Source organism: Platalea leucorodia (assembly GCF_965183815.1).
Source record: "Platalea leucorodia genome assembly, chromosome: 13".
NCBI classification, from domain to species: Eukaryota; Metazoa; Chordata; class Aves; order Pelecaniformes; family Threskiornithidae; genus Platalea; species Platalea leucorodia.
This window is the reverse complement of record NC_138835.1, coordinates 15,178,795-15,202,553: the sequence shown is the minus strand read 5'-3', so window position 1 is coordinate 15,202,553 and position 23,759 is coordinate 15,178,795. Positions and strand designations below refer to the sequence as shown.

At 45.5% G+C, this 23,759-nt stretch overlaps 1 protein-coding gene across 1 annotated transcript in view; it reads left to right on the top strand.

The window, feature by feature from the left end:
• Positions 1–45: 45 nt before the first annotated feature.
• LOC309597076 (peroxidasin homolog) overlaps positions 46–23,759 on the top strand; it is a 47,232-nt gene continuing 23,518 nt past the window's right edge. The window contains exons 1-5 of the mRNA XM_082326048.1: positions 46–2,277; positions 2,523–2,731; positions 13,056–13,127; positions 20,904–20,975; positions 21,230–21,301. Coding sequence (XP_082182174.1) covers positions 2,568–2,731; positions 13,056–13,127; positions 20,904–20,975; positions 21,230–21,301 — 380 coding nt within the window. The 5' untranslated portion in view covers positions 46–2,277; positions 2,523–2,567. The remainder of the gene's footprint in view (positions 2,278–2,522; positions 2,732–13,055; positions 13,128–20,903; positions 20,976–21,229; positions 21,302–23,759) is intronic.

Genomic DNA, 23,759 nt, shown 5'->3' with positions numbered 1-23,759 from the left:
GGTGGTGGGGGGGAAAAAAACCCACACCTGAAAAACAACCCAAACTTCCTTGCATTCTGCTGGTGTAAAAAAAGTCTGTCTAGCAGGGACTGGAAGTGCTTAAGCGTGGGACACAAGCGTGAGCTTTCATTCCTGTTGCTTAGGAGTTAACTTTTGCTTCTCGTTCAGAGCTGCGCACTCCTTTTTAAACAATTTGTCATGTTGATGGAAAATAAGATAAATGAATGCAAGATTAAGGGATCTGTGATTGCTAGTGTTTGGTAACATCTCACAAACATCCCATTTGTCAGGAAGGGGAGATAAGCAAGGCAGAAGAGCTGTGTTTCAAGTTCAAGTGAAGATCTGCTTCTAAGTAAACGTGTGGGTTGCAGAACTGGCCTTTTTGCACTCAAATTATTCCCTGTGGTGTGGCCACTTAAATCTGCTGACTTGGCTAAAGGTCCCGTTCCTACGCAGTAGTAGGCAAATACCCATCAATCCTTCGGGAAGCTGCCACCCGCTGCACAGCCGGGCGCTGAAATAAGATTCCAAAGACCGTACGTACGGAAACGCGACTGATGCCTACCCCAGCCCTCCTGCGAGCAATATAAATACACCTGGAAGGGATTTGGTTTTTTGCAGATGGTTGGTTTAGAGCTCAGAGTTTATGCACCAAGACGTAATCGGAGGCAGAAGGCAAAAGCCTTGTATTTGTGAAGTGGCCAGCTGTGCCAGGGAAGATGTTGATGACTTTCCTAAATACTGAAGCATGGTTTGAAGAGAGCATTTTTGTTTATTTTCCTAGAAACACTTCTTTACAGAGCAGCTCCTAAGTAGCTGTGTTACCCTGTCCTAACAGAGGGCAGTGTGGTTTGGAAAGAGGCGATACGGGGAGCAACCAGGCTGCAAGAACCTACGAGTTGAAGACTTCGACGTAACCTGCGTTGTCTTTTCTGATGCACGTGGAGGATCCGCTTCTGATGCACTTAACTTCTCAAATTGGAGTTAAAAGCTGTCATTCCCCTGGAGCAATCTGCTCTCAGCTGCCGATTGTTAGATACTTTAGCCTTTTACAACCTGGTTTTGGGAGGAGGGGTTGGGTGGCCGCTAGAGGACACTCTGCTCAAAACCATGAGCTGGGGGAGCGGGGAGCAGCCCGGCCAACTTGCTTAGATGGCAAAGTGATATCGGGGCAAGCAAACACCAGATTGCCCGAGGACTAGATGCAGCAAACCTGCAGTGTAATGCCCTTTCATAACTGGAAAAAAAAATAGAGCTTTTTGCCATCTATGACATGAAATTTGTAAGTGAAACCCCAAAAGCCAGCGCTCTCCCCAAATGCTCAAGTGCCAAAGAGTCTGAAGGGCCAAGAAAAGGGGGGCGGTTTAAATGTCCCTCTTGTTAAGTGCTCTTTTGTCACATTGATCATATTGTCCTTTACAGTATAAACCAGACGGGCGGGTTGATGGGAAACTTTCGTTTGATCTGCCAGGTAACGGGGAATGGTGCCACGTTTGGAATTCCTCAAGTACCTTTATATCCTGAAGAGCGTGAATGCCTCACGCTCGTGCTAAACCCACACATTTAGGATCGTGTGTGGCAATAACTTAAAACCTAAAGACAAGTTGTTTTTGCTCTAAGCCTCTTTGTAACAGTAAAAGGTGATTAATTCAACTGGAAACAAGTCCTCCCTTTTGCATCTCAATTTTATCATCCAACCGGAGAAACAAACCGAGGTCTGCATTTCCTGCAGTTCACACTCAGTTGATTTCGTTGTTTCCTTCCCTCTTCACCTCTCAGTTGCCTTTAATTTCTCCAAAATCCTGACATTTTTTCCAAATGTCATCCTTGTAGAAAGAAATACTAGCTAAAAGCTAGAAATGAATCAGCTTTTACTCTGCGTAAGAAACTTTGCAGAATGCATACAATCAGGTTTTTTTGTCTTTATTTGCAGGTTGTTTGTCTCTCTTAGTGATCTCCCTTTTAAAATCGCTTATCTGTAGTGTTCCACGCTCCCGTCGATAGCTGGAGACGAATTTTTGCTGGATGTTTTAGCTACGTGTAATGAGAGGGAGCCTCTGTCCTAGAAGTCGTGCTACCTGATACGTTTGACAGGCTGTTACAGAAAAGATGCTGTCCTTAGGTTGCAGGGAGTGCGCTAAGGCAGAATTTTGACAGAAAAATCTTGACCCTGGGCCATCTGCATCCTAGCTCAGCCCTGGAAGCACGGGGTCGTTTCTTGGCCGCTGTCCGCAGAGGTGCATTCCGCACGCCTGCAGATAAACGCCTGAGGGGAAGGTGAGGAGTTAACTTGCTGTTCAAAATAAGAAACAAGGCAGAAATAAATCAAAATTACGAGTTTATATTTCAGCACCACAATTAAAGAGGGGTGGGAACAGTCTGATCTTCAGTGATGTACATAATGGCAGAGAGGGTGGGCGGTTGGACTGTCAAACTGCCTTAATTTAATTGCAAACACATGCTGATGAGTCCCCTCCTCCTGGACCTCAGGGCTGGGAAACTTTTTTTTTTTTTTTTGTCAGCTCCCTGCAGTTCAGAATTGAGGCAAATACACTCCAGCAAACAGCATGCTGATCGAACCTTCAGCTCTTCGAGGCTTTTTGTGCTTTCTCCTCTTGCCTAGCTTCTCCTGCTCCTGTCCTAGTCGCTGCCTGTGCTTCAGGACTACAGTAAGATGCATGCATCTGATGTTGGAAACCGTCCCCGATATCCCACCCCAGACAAACATACTGTGAGTAACTGTTTTATTTTGCTGCATTCTTACCTGCTTGGTCTTTAGAAAGAAGAAAGAAAAAGCCAAGGCCAAAGGCATGCTTTTTATCCTCCCCCCCCTTTTTTTTTCCTGCAGAATTGTCTGCATCACAAACTCTTTCATGCTTTTAAAGCACTGAAACAGAAACTGCTTCTTTTAGCATCAGTTAATTGTTAACAGGATAATCAAGGGAACTGAAAAATTTAGTAAGAATAATGCCAGGGCGATCACTGGAAGACAGTTTTGGAGAATCAAAGGTCACAAATGTTAAACTGAGCTTATAGAAAGTTGCACAGTTTACATTTGAGAAGGCTTTGTATATGGGTGTAGGGGAGAGAGAGGAAATACAGCAGTTCAGGCTTTTGTCTCTACTGAAAAAAACACTTTTCTAATAAATACAACCCTATTTCTTTCCTAGACTTTAAGTACTGGTTTTCCAGTTTCTGTCTGAACTATATAAGCCAAGCTTAATGCTTATTTGGAAAGCAAAAATTGTGGGAGCTCACAGATTCCTTGAGAAATAAGGTACCTGTTGGCGAGGGAGCTGCTGACTGAGTCCATTGAACAGAAAAAGTGGAGGAAAGGGGCACGAGGCGCTCGGAGGCTCCCAGCCTGCTCTTTCTGATGGATCCAGAAGAGCACTTCCCTGGGATTCTGAAGCAGTTAATCCTAAGCTTAAAGATGGCTTTAAGATGTAGTGACAAAACACTTCCCTTTGTGCTACCCTTAGCTGATCCCTTGGTTTGGAAGACTTTTTTTGTAAATAGTAGGAAAGACTTGTCAAAAATTTATCTTTTTGCTCATCCTTCTTCAACTGCTGCTGAGTGTAAAACTTGTTCAACACTGGTTTGAGAAGCCTCCCCTGTGCCTGTGACAAACCAAATCTGGTCTCAGCCACAACGTCTATACTAGCATTTCTCCTGTGACCATCTCACGAATGTTGCTAATGCGTTTTCTCCACTGGCAGCCTAAGGCACACGATGTGGGCAGGACGCTGGCATTTCAATTGCTGCCATCCAGATCTGCTTTGGTGGATGGAAAGCACAGAGGTTCCAGCATTAGTGGCACACAGGAAAATGTCTACGCTTGCTACAGCTGCCAAAGCTACGTTGTTGGGAAAACTGATTGCAGCTGGGCTACTTGGGAGTCACCCTGAGATGGAGCAGGTCCGAATCTGGACTTGCTGTCTCTCTAGGCCAGGGATGGAGTGGTTATTCTACAGTGTGGAGCTGGTCAGTACCGTACGGCTCGGTGCAAACTGAGTGGTTATCTGATCTACAGCAGCTTGCAGAGTCTGACTCTCCAAATTGTCACCAAACCTTTTTTTCCCCCCTTGTGGATTTGTCTGCATCTTGAAATTTTAAAATATTTAAAATACCCTTATGCTATTTGATTTTAGCAAAATAGTTTATGTCTCTTTAAACACATAGTTTGTGTCTATGTTTAAACATAGATTTTATTGGGGGAAAAGTTTGTTTGGTTGACTAAACTGAGGTATTTCTGAGCTCGGTAAAGCTTAATCTCTGTTCTCTTTCCAAAACGAGACAGCATTCACTGTCACACTGGATAGCCCGAGTGTGTTTCCCATAGAGGTTCTTCGAGTGCAGAGGGAGGGAAATTTACTGTGGTCACCAACTTTTTTTCCATTCCAGAATGGTGGATTTCTACGTGCTCTTTGGCAATAGCACACGTCGTTCTTTCTGTGCTGTAGGGGGCAAAGCGTAACTCTGGTCCATGGCTTGTCCTTGCAGCTTCAGGGAAATTCCAGGTAGTATCTTGCCGTAACGTGGGTGGCACTGAGTTGTCTGTAAAACTCAACCTAGAAAGGGGACCAGATTTCCCAGTGCGGTGTATGCAGTCACCCTAATTCCCTTTCCTCTGCTCTAGCTAGTTTGCATGGACACTGCTTGTAAATGGTCCATGTTTTGCCTGTTTAACCATTTGGAAAGCTGGTTTATTTAGTTTAACATGATAGCCACAGCCTTGAATGGGAAACTGGGTTTTTAAACATTAACTAAATGGTATAGGTGTGAGATATAAAAGTAGTAATATTCCAAAATGAGAGGACTGTCTTCATAGACCCGTATTTTTTAAGGAGATTTATCTGGTTTATTCTCTTCTAATACTGTCTGCATAATTATAAGCAAAACCCACACTGGTGAGCAGAGATCCCCGTAGATACAAAGACCTAAGAGCCTGGTAAGTGTTCTCTCTTGGCAGATCCTGTGCTTTTGTATGGTGTGTGGCAAGTAGCAATCCTGACTTTCTGGCTATCTTGAAGATCTAATGTATGTAAATGCATTTGCTAGCCAGCATCCCATTGTATCTGTTATAAATAGCATTTGAATAATTAAACTTTTTTTAATTGTGAAAGATCAAAGAATGCTTCTTAACCAAGCCCCTGACTACTCCAGCTTTTTGGTATGTTAATCTTTCTCCTGGGAGGACCGTTGTGTCAGAGTGAACGTTCAGAATTATAGCAAGAATAGTCTTGATCATGGAGTTATTCTGAGCCGAAAATGTGGGATTGTGATATTTTCCACATTTGCCCTTTGGTGTGATGAATAGGACCAAGTCTGTGACTGCAGATACAAACACCGATCCCAGGCCCCAGCTCGGTTCCCTCGCAGAACAGCTGCAGTTTCCAGATGGAGTTTGCTTTGAAGTTGGGAGTTTGGGACTTTCTGACCTCCGTGACTCCGTGCCACCCTCTCTCTAACAATCCTTGAAGAGTGGGGAAGTCTTCTAGCCGGCACATGCTGTGCTTCAACAAGCCCTGTTGGCAGATGGCCCCCTCGGGGCTGTAGCCAGCTGGCGTAACTTAGAGCAGCCCATAGCCTTCTCCGAGCGATGCTGGGATTGGCATGGAACCAGTTCCAGGATTGATGAGCTGTTACTGGCTCCTCTTTGGTCGCCATTTCCCTCCTCCCTTCCCAATCCCAGCTGGGTGCAGCTGAGGATCTGGCCCAATGTCTGGTTTTAGCAGTTGACTATTTATCTTTGGTAATGAAGTCTCTTTGTTTTATCCTGAGCAGAGAATAGGATGGCAGGAATGACTACACGTGTACAGATAAGTAAGCTATAAAAATTCATGGTGTATAACTGCAAATGTATTTTGGCTGCTGTCTGTTCAACTGGAACATGATTATCCAGATGTGATCTGCTGGTTACCGCTGGGATTCAAGCAGTTCTTTTTGCCAGCAGCCCAAAGAAGGGAACAGCTGTGAACCATACACTCAGAAAATTTCAATAGGTCTTTAACCTTCTAAGTCATTTGTTCTACAGTGTGACATTTAAAACAATAAACTTTGAAACGTGTGGGCATGAGTAGAAGAAATCCATGGAAAGAAGTTCCCCTCTGGCTGGCAGCTAATGGATTGCGATCCAATTATCCGTGGGTTATTCTCCTTTCTGCATTATGCGGAGCACATAATGAATGAGTACTTCTAGAGAAACATAGCTGAGGGCACAAGCAAAGGCAGCGCAGTATCTGGGATCTGAACGCATCGCTGGCATGAACTGAAGGTGACCCAGTTGTTCAGGGACCTGGTTGCTAATTGGGCAGCGTAAGCACGGCCAGCTTGACAAGTTTTGTTTCCCTTCGTCGTTGGGCTGCTTGTGTGGTGGCTGCTCGGTTCCCTTCTTCCTCCCGCAGGTCGTCGCACGGCAGTAGGGAAGGCTGTAGTAGGACAGGGTCTAGCACTCTTAGTCTGTCTTAAGGAGTCTAGTTTTGAGAAGGAACTTGTATAATGTATAATTTGTTGGGGAAAGGTTTATTGAGCAAATGAGTTCTTGGAAATGCTGCTCCCTTTGTGGTGTCTGTCGTGCGCTTTGGGTTAAAGAATGGATTACTCATTCCCTCTGTGTGTGATAGTCCTATACGCAGCCATTAAACGCACACCCACGCGTTCTGGATGTGCCAGGTGTTTTCTCTTTCTGACTTCTTTCGCTGTAGGAATGAATCCTCATTAAACCTTTTAGAGGTGACCAAAGTCGTCTGTGTGTTCTTTTTATAGTGTTTCCTCCCTTCATCATAAGGAAAATGGGGAGGGAAGGTATTTAACGTATTTTCCTTCTAGAAACATTCCAGCATCTTTTGATGAAAGCATCCTGACTTTTGCGACTGTAGCTACCTTAAGTGTTTAGAAATCCTGCCTTCACTGAACTTCACAGTGCTTCATCATCTGGGTCCCGCTTGAGTATTTGCATTTTCATTGACCTCACCACATCCTTCTCTGCATAGGTATACCAGGATTTTTTCCTGTGCTTTTTAAGAAGAAGTCAGTATTTTTTGGTGAAAGAATGTGTGTGTGTACAGGGTAAACACTTAAATGGTCATGCTCTTTAAAAATGAAAAAAACTGACACCCCTGCTACATGAGACTTGATATTAAAGAATGCCCCAGCAGTTCATTTAAGCTGGCATGGTGCTACTGCTTCTTGGACACCATGAAAAAGATATATATATATATCTCTTTACACTCCGAAATTTTCTTTTACTCTCTCCAGATCAGGGTCAGAACACAGTTCAGCAGGAGGGAAAGTTGCCTTCATTTGATGTAGGCAATATCTTGAATAGATGGTACAAAGGAAATACGCATTAGGTTAAGAGAGTCCTGCTCCTTGCTGACATGAATGCCCAAGAATAGACTTAACTGCCTTGATTAGGATCAGACTCTAATCTCCATACCAGCTGTTAATACACAGTACCTCAAATTATCTAAGATTCATGAGGTCAACAGTTTGCTCTATAATCTCCCTGCTTGAATATGCATCCAGGGCCAAAACTATGTTTTGGAGGTATTCCTTGCTCCCGCCTTTTCTGGCCGGAGCTGAAGGGATGCCCTGTGGCAGGTGACGAAACGATTCCATCAGGGATGGGGCACCAGCAGACCCCTCCGGCCCCGGCACTGCCTTCAGGGCCGGGCTGTGAAGTGCAACATTCGCGCCAGCTTAGGTGCACGGAAAAGGTGGGAACAAACCAGCCTGGTACGCTGACTGCTGAATTACCGTTTTGCCCCAGCTGACGCAGAGGGATCTCTTTTGAAAATCTGACCCCTGTTTGTGGGAGCCGAAATCTTAAAAAGCTGGTTTCAGGAATGCCTGTGGTAATTTCTTCATTAAAATCTAGCGTGCTCATCCCTAAAACTTCAAGACGTAAGCAGTGTGGCAGTGCAACAGAGAACAACAGCCTGTTCTGCAGCATGAGGCGCTCTGCAGCTGCTTGCTCTTCAGTGTTTCATCCATGATCATATAATCTTGTTTACTAGTATTTCCATGCTGAACATATTTTCCTTCCTCTTCGCTCTTTGAACAGTTAAATCTTGATGTCTTAAGCCAGTACACTCCAAAATAGCCAAGACTTGGAAAAACCCCCAGCCCCGATCCTCCCTGCGGTCTCCTCATCTGTCTAGCAGAGATGGCAGCGCTCAGCTCTCCATGTAGGGGTTCCGAGATGAAGGCTGTCATTTATTAAAGCCATTTGGGGACTCGTGTGTGTGAGCGACATTCCTGAGTTGGGGAGCTGATGACAGTGAATCTGGAAGACTTCATTTCCATCTCAGCAAGGCTGTTTTCCCTTCCTGCCAGGACTGGAGCTTTTTGGCAGGACAGGGGAACCTGCAGAGCTGACTCCGATGTTCTGCAGATAAGTAAGAGAAATGAGCATCTTTCTGATAAATGCTCTGTCTCTTCTTATATATGGGAAACTTGACTTAAAAACTGTGGTTAGGATGTCTTTCGCACCCTCTCTTCCCCTGGAAACGCTGGAAGGAACCTCAGTGTCTTATCTCTCTTTGTAAAACCACCTTCACTCTCTGTGTCTTTGGTGATAACGACTGGGTGGCTGCCACTTTCTCAACTGGTTCTGGGTGAAATGGTCCAGAACTGCCACCATCCTTGCTGTGCACAACGGTTTGAACACAAAAGATGCTTCAGTGAAACAAACCCAGTGATTTCCATGGAACTGCAGTAAAATACCTCTTGTAGCTAATTATCTGCTTAGTTAACATAGTAATGCATGATTCTGTAAAAGCCTAAATAGGTTAAACAGAAGTGGAAGTTTCTTGTAAACGCCATTGATTGCTTTATGTGCTAATCACTGCTAATTATTTAACACAGTGCTTTCAGGAATAATTGTTCTGAGAGGATCATAAAGATTCAAGTGTCATTCTGTAAAGACCTGCTTCCCCATCCATTTGCAAATTCTGGCATTCTTGGTAAGCCTCTCCAATGGGGTTAAGAGTGCCTTAAGGTGAGTTATTTCAATAGCAGATCCTAGCTTATCCACGTATTCCAGCCCAGTTTCTTGGCAAAGCTGTGGTGCTTTGGCACGAGGGTTTGGTGAGATTCTCTGCTGAGCCAGTCAAGCTGGTATTGTCCGGAGGGATCAGAATTGTGTGATGCAGGACAGCTGCTGTCCCAGGCCTCCAGGCACTGTGTATGTGAAGGTAGAAAAGGATCTGGGATCCTCTAGCAGCAGATATCCCCTTCGTTCCTTGCAAAAAGGTATCTTGTAATCCCAGACTGTTGGCCTTGAAAACATGGGGGAGAGTTAAATCACAAGGGATTTCCCCCCCTCCCCCCATTTTGCAAATTCCAACCAAGGTGGGAAGCAGCAGGCGGGAGCGAGGGAGCCCAGCTGCTGGTGCGCGCAGCAGCTGGAACGGGCTGGCACGGGGGGAGCTGTGTGGTGGGTCCCCGTGAAAAGCACACTTGTTCGTGAAAAGAAACGTAAAGTTTCCAGAGTGAGTGCCCCGGGAATAGAGAGAAACAAGCCTTTCTGTGTAAGAGGGGACAAACCCTGTAGGGAATGTTCTCAATCAGATACGCAAGCCAGGAATTTCCCCGTGCAGCCCTGCGTGGCATTCACTATCAGCTAAGTTTCAGGCTAAGGCAAGGTCTGGAGAAAAACCACTATGGATGAGCCAAAGTATTGGGTTTTTTTAACATATGGGTAAGGAGGAAGATGTGGGTTCCTCCGTGTCTCCAGGGGCTTTCTTTGCTGTGTAGGGACATCCACACCAGTGTCTTTTTACTGCTTGCTTGGATACAGGGAGCAAAATAGTCTAGTCCATCCTTCTGCCTCCAGGGCAGGATCCACGCTACCTAAACCATATTGTGGCTAATGTCTGTCTCACCTGCAGTCCATCTGAGTGTTTATTAGCATTGCGGTTTAAGATATTTAAAAAAACCCCCAGAATCTGCAGTTTTAGTCAGTGACTATTTGCCCTTTTCTATTTGTAGCAATGTTCTGACATAGTTATTGTATCTATGGCTAAATAAGCCATTTCAGTTCTTTTCATTGTCACGTTTTCTAGACTTCAGATCGTTTCCATTGCTTTCCCCTGGATTCTCTCCAGTTAATTCACATCATTCCTTGAAATGAAGTGCTCAGAGTAGACATGCACTGTTTCAGTTCCCGTTTTTGTCTGTGGGGAAAGCTCTTGCCTTTGTGTGATGGAGAGCAAACTGGAGAGTGAGCTTTCCAAAGGACTGCAAGACAGCTGGAGTCCAGGGACTCATTTGAAGGTCTTATCTGGAACAGAAGACAGAAGAAAAATCAAGATATTTCATTAAAATAATAAGCTAAGTTTTATTATATGCTCCTTGGGGATGGTATAGGGGAAAAGTTCCTGCATGAAACCAGACCCCCATTGCTTGCTCAGCAGTGGGAACTATCAGGAGGCACCGCTCCATCCGTGCGCTTGGCAGCAGCAGGAGCGCTCCTGGGAGATGGTCCGGGCAAGCGACGGCCGCGAGACCTCTGCCAGCGACCCGGGGTCGCCCCTGCCGGGCTCTGCAGCCCAGGTTTGCTGTGCTGCTCTCGCAGGTGAGGAAACGCGCTGCCTGGGAGGTCGGACTTGCTTAGGGAGCTGGAGACCAGGTGCAAGCTTCCACAGCACCATTTCCAAGGAGCTGTTTTCGGCAAGCAACCGATAGTGAAAACAACCCTGGGAGTGGAGGAGCTTGTGGTTTATTTTTCTGGGTTTTCAGAGGTGTTTTCAGTCACCTGTGGTTCTGGATTTTGCCTTTTTTTTTTTTTCAGGCGTGGAAGCTGTGCGCTTATGTGTGAACGCTGGGGTGTGAAGGATTGAAGTTGTCTTTCTTCATTAAAATAGCCTGATTTTTTTTTTTCCCCCCCCACCTGCAGCCTGTGACCCAAAGTGGTATTTTACACTTCGCTGCCTGCTTCCCGCTGCCTTCCATGAGCATCAACAGCTTCAGCCCTGACCCCTCTGTATTTCTTCCATGTATTTGTTCTGTTCCCTGTTACCTGTAGCCAGCTGCCTGGGCTAATTACACAGCTCTTTACGGCCCTCAGGGCAGGCAGAGTTGGTGTCTGTGCGTTACTGTATAAATCAAGTTTGCATTTCTTCACCTTTTTTCACAGTCTAGTCTTTCCTCATTTCCCTTTAATGAGGCCGTGGAGAATAGTCAGCGCCTTGTGCTGCCACCTTTGCCAGTGTTTAATTGTATTTGGCTTTATGGTGTCAACCATTGCCTTGAAAAACCTGTACAGATATCCTCAAATTCACGTCATCAGGGAAGAGGAGTGTGTAGCACCTTTCCACAAGAAGAGCAAGAAACGCGCATTTGAAGCAATGCAAGTAAAGCCAAACGCACCAGAAAATGTCAAAGGTAAAGTTACTGTTCAAAACTGCAATTCCAAAGGGTGATCCTTCGGGACTGCGGTTTGCAGTGGAGGAATGGGGCTTGCAAATTACAATTCCAACACTCGTTCGAAATAGTGTTCCTTCCTGCCCTCTAACCCTTCTCTGTGCAATTCTTACCTCTAAGAAAGGGGAGAGACTCCTCCCTACCTTGGTCTTCTCTTTCCTTCGTTCAGAGTTGGAAAGTTACAGAACGGAGAGAGCACAACAGCAAAGCCACCTTCCACTGGCACGATTTCTGTTGCGTTTGGTGATAACAGAGGGGTAACAAGGCAGCGAGTTAATAGTTCGGTGTAACTTGAGTTAATTCAAAATGCCGTGCGTTGTCTGCCTAAAAAGTAAGACAATTTAGTGGGAATTTTTTAACATAAAGTAACTGGTTTTGCAAACTGTTAAGCTAACGAAACATTACATCTTAAAATAAAGTCAGCTTTACTTACTGTGTATCCTCTTCTCCAGTCCTTGGTCAAAGATGTCTCAGCCCCCTTGGATACTCGCTGTCAGTTTGCGTTTACAGCTACCTGCAGTGAATGCACCTCTTTCCAATCTTCATTTCGTACGAACACGAATCTTGTTGATGCCTGTTCTAAAAATAAGTGTTGAACTTGTAGCTATTTGTGGAATTCTTGTTTTAAACTATGTCTCCAAATGCCCCGTAACTGACCGCCAGAATGATGGGCAATGCAGTATATTCATGCGGTTTTTCCCTCTTAAAACAAATAGCCTTAAAAGGCTGCCTTAAACTGAGAAATAGCTGCTTATTCTCTAAGTGTGATAGATCAGGCAGCGTAGGAGGAAAAAAAGCAACTTCATTGTTGCGCTTTGGATAGAAACTAGCAGAAAAAACATTTGTCCGTCTTCCGCGATTTGTTGTAATACGCTGGACCATGGAAGGTGCCAAATCAATGCACATTCCCTATAGAAGTGTTTCTACTTGGTTAACCAGGTTAAACCACTTAGCCCTTATTTTATTATCTCATTAGCAATCAAACCCCCGTGTTTTAGGGCTCCAAGGCGCTGTAGTTACATGGACAGCCCTTGAAATTTGCCAGAATCCCCTGGACTCCACTAATTCTAATTGAAGTTGGCACAAATTTGAAATGCAGGCAGCGATAAGCTGTTCTGAGTCTGGGAGCATTGCGGAGCAGAATGTGAAATGCTTATTATATGAGGTTATTTGATCTGATTTAACCATTTTAGGGCAAAGATAATTTTGCTAGGGAGCTAAAAAATGGCTCCATGTGATGATGTTCATTCCTCTACAAATCAGTATGAGACGCAAATGTAATTGCACGTGGACTTGGGGTGTTGAGCCTCAGACCTTGTCCGGTGTTCATGGAAATGATCACTTGAGTCCGTTCAGTCTTTAGTTTTCTAGGAAATTGAAATGAATTTTGTAAACGTAGGCTTGTCCTGGCTGTTGGCTGACTTTGCAGACAACAGTAGACCCCAGCCATCGTCCCCACTCCTTCTCCGCTCCCTTCCCTGATCTTTGTCTCCATTTCTCCACTTCATGTAGGCCTGGTACGACAGCCTCTCCCAGCAGCCCTCCTCCCTCCCTCCTGTGGATGATGCTGATGGCTAACGGCTTGTTCATATCCTGAGTGCACTGACCGTATTTTCTGCTTTCAGAGATTTACGTTTCAACCACATCAAGGAGATACAACCTGGAGCCTTCAGGAAGCTGAAGAACCTCAATACGCTGTAAGTTCCACTTTGTGATCCTGCAGTGAGGAGATCCATTTATTGCTTATGTTAGTACTATCCCCCATAATGGCTTAAAGATGGCCTTGGTCTTTTAGTTATTTCAGCCAAGTTGTGCATATTCAGCTAAAGCTTAAAAATTCTCTCTGTTCTACCCTGTATCATGTTTCTTACCCTTTTTAATTAAATGTGCAATTTAATACCTTTCATTTTGGCACTTAACCTGTCTTTTTAAAAAAAAAATAAATAAAAATCCTGATGCATACTGTACTGCCTGAGGATGTTTCAGCAGGTATGCCTTTTTTTTTTGTTTTTTTCTCCCATAAAAACAGTTCTGGCCTGGGATCAAGGTAGCAGAGGGATGCATTAAAAGCTTCTTCCGTACCACAGCCTCCTCAAATGCATGAACCACATTAGTTGCTCTACATGATTTTGACTGAAATGAGAGTGCGTCCTTCCAAATGCTGTCTTGTCCCTATGCCTTGCCCTAGAATAAATGCCTACACCTACCCTACTACAGATAGGAATAGTAGATGACAGTTCCCTTAGTCTTGCGTCCCAGCCAGAGCAGGCGTGCTCACGTCGGTATGATATACTACTTGTACTAACAAGTTTCTCACTCTGCTCAAAGGAAATATCAGGAACCTTTGCTGCTTCTTGCCACTGTAAGGCTGAGGGTTTGAAGACAGATATGAGCACATCTGCACCGTGTAGCCAAGAAGCTGAAAACAAACCAGCTCCCAAATCAGAAACAGAAGCTGTGTCAGCACAGCACTGTGCTGGACGTAATTGGCCTGTTGAGACTCAGATCTGATTATTCGAGCTGTAACATGGCGCTAACAGCTATAAGATTGCCAGGTCCAAGCTCGAATCTCTCTGCGATGCAAACCAGCTAGCTTGGGAACCTGCACTGCACGACAGGCGTGCTCAGATTTCCTGGGTTCGTAGATTCATGCTCCCAAATGGCACGAGAAAGTCCAGATTGTTTTTTTCTGTCTGACCTTGAGAGATCTGAAGTCCCCGATCCTGTAAAGATGGCAGTGCTGAAAGAAGGAAGACCTGGGCAATAAGGAATTCAGGCAATGGTAAGAAGTTTTAGGAAGAGTGGGAATACAGCAGGACTTTATCATAGAGACCTGTTCAATAGCTGTCTTTTAAAAATCAAAATTTCCTAAATATTGTTTCGCTGTATGTGTGGGACTGATTGGCCAAACCACGGCTTCAGGATGCTTCAGATTACCCTGGCCATGGCCCAGGCCCCTGCTCGTAGGAGAGGTGGTCAGCTCGTAGACTGGTAGAAGACTTTATTGCCAATGATGCTGTTCCTCCAGAGCGCAAGAAGAGCCCATGTTAGTGTGTCAAACAGCACCACATGGTACTTAATTACCAAAACTCAGAGAGAGAAAAGATCCTGAAGATTAATACTGATGGATTTCTGTCATTTGAGATAGGGTGAGAAAAGTGACTAAAATATCCAGAGAGAAAAGAGGCTCCAAGTCCGTAGGGTTTTACCTTATCACAAAGCTCTGCCGAGGCATCTTGATCTCTGGACCTGCTCTTCCACCCCTGAAGCTCTCCTGAGTCGAGAAAACGAACCGTTCCAAATTATGTCATCTCTGTGTGATGCAGACAGATGTTTGGCAGGCAGCATGGCAGGACCGCCAGGCTAGTTTCAGCCGAACCCTGGGGAAACTAAGGATGCTGGCAGGCCTTCACTTGGAGAGACGCTCCACCCAACCTGCGGAGCTTTGTAAGAGATCCCAGTTGCTGCCCTGCCAGTGCCTCGGTCTGGGCAGTCCCTGACATCCGCAAGACTTCTGCTTCTTTCTTTCTGACTCCTGCCACTCTGCTTAAAGCTAGATAAGGGTATGCTGAGATGGAAAGACCTGTCTCTCTGTAATACCTGTTTATGCTCCATGAATTTGTCCAATTCTTTTTACTTTCTGTCTCCACACCCTCCTGGACAAGGAAATCAAGGACAGCAAGTCCATGAACAGATACTAAAGGGAAGAGGCATGAATGTACCCCCTAACATCCCTGATCTCATGATTGTGGATGCTGGGACAGTAAGAGGAACAAGCTTTGCACAGACAGTGGGCAGGCTCTCCCCGAGTAGTGTCCCGCGACCATTGTCAGAGCTGGAATACTAGACTAGGTGAAACACTGCTCTGACAAAATACGGCATTTTTATATTTGGATTCTGAAAATCAACTGCTTTTGCAAGTGAAACTTTTCCGTTTAGATAGTACTTCGTATGCTTGGTTGTATTTCTTGGTTTGGCCAGCAAACTGGAAAAATCAGTTATTCTCACACTCGCAGTAGTTAACTCCAGCGGATGAGGAGCTTGATAACTGAATGAGAGAACGTCAGACCTCATACTCCTAAAGCAAATTTCTCTCCATGAACTTTGGTTTGTCCAATTCCCACATCAAAACTGAGAAAATCTGAAGAATTTGCTGATGTTTTTTAGATGGTAAACTTTTGCCTGAGGACTCTTATAGGTCTTCAAGTGATAAAGGGAATAAATCCTTTAAAATCCCTGAGAGACCTGCTGGGAAAGTTTGGCCAGAATATTCGAAGTGAGAGGTTTGGAGGACAAAGTAGCTCAGGTTCCATACGCAGAGCTCTGAGCTTGCAGCTTTCTGCCATGGGACTTAAATAAATGTTCCTTAAGCAAATAAATGATTTTAAAAGAGCCTTTCCTACAATGCTTTGGCCTGGTAGAGGAAGGGCGGCAGATTCTGGTGAAGCTTCTGTTCTGCATCTCCTTTTGGGCAGGATGGCTGTACTATATCCAGGTTTGACAGTTTATAAACTACCCTGATAAGGAAACCTTTGTAGCCTGCATTGGGTGCGGGGAGGTGGGCTGTGAGACTGACAGAGGAGGAGCCTGCCATGAATGTCCAGTGGGGTTTTCAGCAGCTCAAACCTTCCCCTGGCTCTGCTCTCTTCTTTTCTCTCCCTGGTGCAGAGATTTGATAAATTACAGAGCACTACTTTAAAATCAAAACCAGGAGCCCTGTTTGTCTGTGGAAGAGGTACAGTCATTATGTGCTTCTGGCTGGGGACGCCTGGTACAGCACCACAGGTAACAAGCAATTATCCTAAATCCTGCACCACTGGGAGCTCGCTCGTTGGCTGCCAGCAACATACTGTGCTCCGGAGAAGTCCTCCTGGGCCAAAGGTCTTAGAGTTGTAAGGTTTCCTCATCCCTTCCTATCGCCTCTTCTCAGTTCCTGTGCAGATGTTGCTGTCAGGATCTCCTCTGTGTATTTTTAAACTGTTAATATGTCCCCTTGGTAAAAAAAAAACAGGGTAGCAGGGAGAGGGAGGGGAAAAAACTCTTGTATGCCATCCACAAAATACCCACAGCTCCTCAACAGATGTTTTGCTTGAGCTTGCCAACACCAGCCGCATCGCTTAACCCAACATTAGCTCACAGCAGCTGGTGGGCTGTGGAAGAGAGCAAACACATTGCGAGCCCACGGTGAGGCATAGCATCTCATTGCTTTCCAGTCTTTGCTCCTTTAGGTCATCTTTGGGTGGGGATGGGTGACGACACCCCTGCATGACTGTCCCCTTACGTGTTCCCACAGGAGGTCAGCACCCTGCCATGTTGACCCAACTGGTCAACTGCTCTATTTTCAAAGCAAGACCATCACAGCCAAATGGTTGCTGCTGCTGGGGTCTTTCCAGCATCACCTATAGAAATGTCCAACCCTGGGACCAAAGCAGTATTTCTTAACTTCCCCAGTAGGTATTTTGTTCTGCCTGTGGCATGGGCACCCTAGAGAACAGGGACTTTGTGGAGACCACATCGTGGTATGTGCTTCTGCCTGTGCCTTTGCCCTGCCAATGTCCTTGCTCACATCAGGTTTCTCGTTCTGCTCAGGTGAGAGCCAAAGGCGCTTCTGGTGAGCTCTGCAGCTCTCCTTTAGATGCTGCTTGTAAGGGGTTTCAGGGTGAACGACAGGAGTAACCTGGAGGCTGTGTCTTGAACCCTCTAGTAGCTCTTGAGGGAGCGTGTTCCCGCAAGCAAGGAGGGGATGTCGGAGCCTGCTTGGATCTCTGAATAAAAGTTTCTCCCTCAAATATGGGAAATGGCTATTCCAGATCATTCTGTCAACAAGGGAGAATGCATGGCTGAACATTAAACACACTTTTTCTCCCCCTTTAAATACACTATGTGATGATTTCTGTTAATGGTGGGAGGAAAAAAATAGCTGTTATGTCACAACGACTGTAGCATGTGGTTTGTCAAACGAAAAGAGGAAAGACTACAAGGTTTGAGTCTGAACTCTGTACTGTCACATCATTTAATACATTCTTCAAAACAGAAAATGACTCATTTAATGCAACCTAAGCCTGTGCTTGACAACCCGGAGAGAGGGTGGGGAAGGAGAAGGGAGGGGTGGTCAGGACATAAAACCTAAAGGAAACTGAATGTAAAATGGTTTCTTAGTGAATCTGGGCCAGATCTCATGGTGCTTGTATATCTTAAACCTCCCAGAAGAATTTTTCAGGAATAAAACCTGTATGATTGAGCCCACCTACTCGTTTGGAGCCCGGTTCACCATCTGGCATGAAGGGGAACGCCACATCATTTTGCTCTCTTTTGATAAGCTCCAGGAAACACACTTCTGATACTTTTAATTTAACTTGTTTTGCTACAGGGTATGTTTAAGACATGCATTGATAATGATCTTTCCAGCTTCTGTCTGCCAGAGCATTTATTCCCAACAGATCTGGTTAGCAGTAGATCTTAGCTTTCAATCCTCTTTAACATCAGCAGGAATTTGGGCGTTTTGCTATTGATTGCAGCTGGGATCGATATCCAGGTCATGCCAGGATTTTGCACACTTCTCTGCCTGGGTGAATTGCACAGAAGTCGAGGAGCAGACAGCTGTGCTCAAGCCACCTAAAGTCTTCATAGGAACCAGCTGTGCTGTCTTGTCTATGGATTTCTCTGAAAGAATAATTTTGGAGTATGTGGACTATGATGGACTTCATAAATTATCTCACTTTTGAGTTTTTTCCAGGACATATCCTTCTATTGCAATGGGGAATCCTGAGACAGGAAACAGAGATGGCTTCTTCCATACGCTTTTTAACCTTTAATTGGGCAATGAACAAATTTTTAAGTATCAGACAAGAGATAAGAGGCCTGCGTACTGCATGCCATCCGAACTTCCAGAATTTGTCTTATTTGGCTTGGATTGCTGATTACACCCCCTTGAACTGTCCTAAATAGCCAAGACAACAAAGCGGACTAGGTTGATGCTTTTAAATAGCACCAAAATGCAGTCAGACAACATGTTGCAATTTGAAAGCTGCCCTGGATTTCAGTCCCCATCTGAACTTGCTGCATTAAAGATAAAGGGTCTGCGAAGGAGCCCAGACCATCGTGGTGCATGGGGCTGCTCAGGCTGGTGGCGTGACCCTGCCTCCAGGACCTGGTCGTTGTCTCGTGTCCCCTGTGAAAGGAGCGGCCGACGCCGGTTGCGTGGCAGGGGACAGGTGCTCACGTCCATGGGGATGACGTCGGAACTGGCACCCATCTATCAGCCCATCTAGCATCCTCAGAAGTGGGGCCAAGGATCAGATAACAGGGAACAAGCTGCCTTCCTCCTCCTCTGGCTGAAGATGAAAGCGCGCTGATGGAGGGCAGGGAAGGAAGCATGCACGGTTGGTGCCTGTGTTGTCTTTGTCCTGTGGGTAAATAGACAAAAACCCTCTCCTGCGTTGCTCTCGAGCAGTTATTTCCAGTCCTTGGGTGTTCAATCATCAAATAAACCTTTGGGCTAGTGTTCAGGGGCTGTATTTCCACTCAGTGTATCTGGCTGTCAAAGCAGAATAGTGTGTTCCAAGGACTTGACATCATTTTTGCATCCTTATGAGTGAAATCGGGTTGTTTAACCTCAGCCGTGTGTATTGAGCCATTGCTTCCAGCTGTGCAGAAACTTTCCAGCAACTTTCTGCCTTAACGTCTCTGGGCTGCTGGTCCACAACCCTGGCGATGTGCAGTTTGGTAGTGGCACCCACATCCATGGCAGCAGGGTCGCTAATCAAGAGAAGACAGTCAAATGAAGAATATTGAGATTTTTCTCAAACCCTTACTGTTCTGACTTCCAAAGGTTTCTTTGCGCTCAAGTTTCTTACGTGCTTGTTGGACCCTTAATGTAATACTCCACCTGAGAACAAGGTGGCGGAAAGCTGGTGCGGCTCAGGTGCCCGGCAGTAACTTGTGAAGCTGCCATAACACGTGTGTGGTTCTGGCCCCTTTTATCTTTGCATCCCTGAGGCATTTGATTTTATCTTTATCTTCTTTCCCCACACGTTTTCTTCCATTTCTCCCCACCTTTTTGTCTTTTCTCTCCATCCTTTACTTGCACAAACTGTTCTTCCCAGGAAGGGACCTTTGCTTGTAGTGCCAGAGGCTGGCTGATGCACTGCCTACCCTATTTTCTCCAGCAAAGGCAGGCAAAAGATTGAGCTTTACTGCTGGGAAAGTGCTGAACCGTCTTCTCACCTGCTGCCTGGTGGCAGATCATTTCTGAGGAGCAGAGCTATCACAAAAAGGAGCTTGTAAAATAGAAAATTCCCATCCAATGCACGTGTTGAATTTGACCCAGCATTGTAAGGTCTGGCTGCTTGCAGAGGGAATAGCAGTTTTTCCTACAACACTAGAAAAACACGGTCGCAGCTCTCTTCTCCATCCACATCTCCATTTAGGAATTTTAAAAATAAATGTAGCCGGTGAAATCCTTGCTCTGAGCTATTGGGCTGTAAGCTCCACCAGCATTGCGGCCCCAGTGAGGTTTGCCAGATCAGAACATCAGTGGGATACCATGGCGAAAGACCCACAGGAGTGCAGTTAGGCAGCCACGATGAATAGTTAAACATCATATATTAAAGAGCTATTTACAAGTGATTTATTTCATTTTCTTGGTGTTGGGCTTGGCAGCGGTTGCAGAAGAGGTTTTTGTAGTGTTCAGCTGCGTGGTTACCGCTGTTGCACACAGCGTGGTTGTTACAAGGTTGAGCTGTGTTTCTGGTCGTTGGCACCGGCCAGCATTTGCGTGCACAGTCATGGCAACTGCACATACAAGTCGGAGATTGCCTGCCAATGTCACATTGTCCATAGGTGTTATATTAAAATCTGGCACAAGGCTCTCTAGATCGAAAGAGGCTGTCTCTGAATAGCCTCAGGAGTCAGCTCTGTATGTATTTATTTTTCATTTGCACATATTTGTATACAAATTGATTAGAACAAAGCATTACCAATTTATAACTCCTATAACTCCACGGTCAAGTGGCATTTTAAACTGCATTTGTACTCTTAAACTCTGCACGCCCCTGCTCACGTTGTTGAACACAACCATGCACCTTTGAAAACCGTTGCGGTTGTGCGAGAGTGGCAGCAGTGATTTAATTTGTCCCTCCTCTCCCCTGCGCTTCCTTCTGCCTGTCTCCCTTCCCCTCATCCCTTTCCTGGCCAAAATTGTAACTTTGGGGTGAAAACCACTGTGGCAAAAGGTAAAGACAAGTCTTTGAACATATTGTGTGTTCTGGAAGCACTTGGCACCTCTGGGTGAGAAACCTTCTCATTGACTTGCTGCTGTGAGTATCCAAGCTTTGATCTTCCAACCCCTTTAAATCTTAAACTCTGGAAAACACAGGTTCGGGATTTTTCAGTGGGCATCCAGGAACACAAATGCCACAAGTCTCATATGTGCTGAATTCACCAGTTGTGTTTTTCTTTCTTGATTTGAACAGGCTGCTGAATAATAATCAGATAAAACAAATTGTGAGAAGATCCTTCGAAGATCTGGAGAACCTGAAATACCTGTGAGTTGGTAGTTCAGTAGTTTCTTAGCCTCTTTGAAATGTAACGGCCCACTTCTAATGTTTGCCAGTCAAGGACGTATTTTCTGTGATCGGAATTTCTGGATCTTAATGTCACAGCTATAAAACATTGCCCTTGAATCCAATCAGAAAGCTCTGCTTTGGATTGAGGTTCATAGCTGTATTCTGTGTCTTTTTGAAACACAACAGCTGATCGGTTATCCTAATGCTTTTTTTCCTTTCTCTCCTTTTGAAAGCTACCTTTATAAAAATGAAATTCAGAGCATCCAGCAACACGCCTTCCACGGGCTCCGTTCTCTGGAACAGCTGTAAGTACAAACAAGCCTTGTTTGTGGCTGAACGTGATGTGCGTAAGAGCCGAGTTATTGGCTCCTCTAACCCGAGTGCTGTGTTTCCAGCAGTGGCGAGTGCCAGGCCCTTAGGTGTGGTACCTACGCATCAGGTAGGATGAGGCTTCTAGTGTTTTATCATCCAGCTTTGCAAGACTGCACTGGCTTCATTTGAAAACAGCTGGTCCCAGTACTGATTTCAGTTAGTTAATGCTGAGGTCTCTTCCTACCGACGTCCCATAAGTCTTCTCCTGACCCTAAACCTCTGGAGCATAGGAAGAACCCAGCTGTGCTTCTGATTCCCTTTACATCCAAGGACCTCAGGACAGGAGGAGACAGGGGTCTGTCGGATGGCTTAAAGCAGAAGGCGGCTGGCCTGCTGTGTTTATGTCTGCTGGGATTCCTGGAGCAGAGTAGGATCTGGCCCTTTGCTTGAATTGGGGGTGCTGGTTGCGTTTCTCTCTTACCCAAACCTTTGCCGAAAACAAATGGATGAAGTGCAAGCTGGGAGCTGGGGCAGCGGGGTATTCGTGGGAGCTACCAGGATGGTGGTGCTCGCATGCTGTAAAGCATCTGGAAATTGCAACGGGGGGAAGATGATGGATCCAAACAAACAGAGTAATGACCTTCCCTCCAAGCTGCGTGGCACTCTGGGATGAAAGGAGCCTCCTGTGTTTTCCTGGCAGCTGGACCCCATCACAGTGACACTTATTTGCTCCCTTTCTGTGTACTGCAAATCTGTGCTGTTTATTCAATCAAAGAAGTTTTGGTTTCTGACCCTTAGTGCTCCATGCTCAAGGTGAGATGGGAAGACTGAGGTCTGACTCTTCTAACGCATCTTGCTAAACTGGGATTGGATTTTTCGTGCCAGGGTTGTGATATATTATGTGCATGTGTGTAAATACATGTCTACACATGGAGCGTGTGTGAGCATGGATGTTTGAAGTATAGGAATTATTTGCATCATTGGACAACTGGGAGCAAAGGTGAAACCGTTCGAATTCATGGATTGTGCCAAATGACAGCGTTTTTAGGGCTGGAATGTAACTAAGGATTTTGCTGTAAAAGGGATGTAGCTTGCTCTCCAGGCTGACAGCAGAATTGGACAAAGCAGAATGGGAAGTTTCAGGCAAGCTTAATAATAGGTGTGCTACCTTGTGTACAAGATGGTTTTTCATCAGCCAGCTCAGCAAGGATGCCTGGGAGAAAACATAGGAAGCGGATACCGGCTCAGCTGCTTAGAGAGGAGATGATGCTGGCCACAGTGATATTTTAACAATGAGCGTTCCAGACTTGATGTCACGAATAAAAGAAAAAAAAACCCCAACAAAACCACAAAACCAACAAACAACCCTCTGAAAGGCCCATCTGTTTTCAATCTCAGGCAGGCATGGTTCCAAAAGAATTAGTTTTGCTCAAATCCTACCCCGTTTTCCTGTGCCCCACAAGCCAGCTTTTTAAGAAGCGGGCTAACCCAATTGATGGACAGTATCAGATGCTTTCCTCAAGGTCCAAAGCAACGACAGCAGACATCTGAGGCTCATTAAAACATGAACATCTCTCCCCACCGTTGCCCTCCGCTACAGAATCTGAGTCACGGTCTCTCGGTTTGAGCTCTGATAGCGGACCATTTATCATGAATCCTTCCATTACAAATCAAACAGCCATGTGGCAGCTTAGGCGATTATTTCTCAACGCAGTCAGCTACAATAGCAGAATGAGTATTTGTAGATCCGTGATTAATCAGTGTCCGCTGTGAAATTTATGCCTGTGTAAATTAAGGGGGAAGAGTTTAAGCAACTTTGAAACCGTACCGAAATGCATCTAAAGGTCAGGACCGTGTCAGTTATGCCGGCGAATGTCACAGCTAATGAGAACGGGGAGTCTCAGGTTGCTCTGCAGACCCCAGGTTTCCTTTGCTGATGGCAAGGGGTGGCCTGGGGCAGTGCAGAAGGTCTCCCAGGCCTCTGGAACAGCAGGTCGCACTGGAGATTTTAGTGGAACTAAAAACGTTAACCTGTATTAGCCAGAACTGGGCTGTTCACATTAATGTGCCATTGAGATCCAAGTGTTCCAGCTGACTGTACCGTCTCTGTCTTTGGAGACTGTGGCTTCCCTCTGCAGAAACAGAATAGCCCAATGGCAGCTGTTTCCAGATGTTTCTGCTCTCGCTGGGTGGATGCACGTGCTGGGAGCCCCCGCTAGAATCAGAGACAAATTCAGGCTGGAAGAGACCTTTGGACGTCTCCAGTCCCACCTTCAGCAACAAGCAGGACCAATTGCAAAGTTTTATCACGTTGTTCAGGGCCTTTTCCTGCAAATTAATTCTCAGCAAAATCATGATTCCATTCAGAAATGTTGCAATTCCTAGGTGGGGAACAAGTGCCTTAGAGTAAGGCTATTTCTTCCTCCCTGATGATCCAAGGATGTGTTGGGG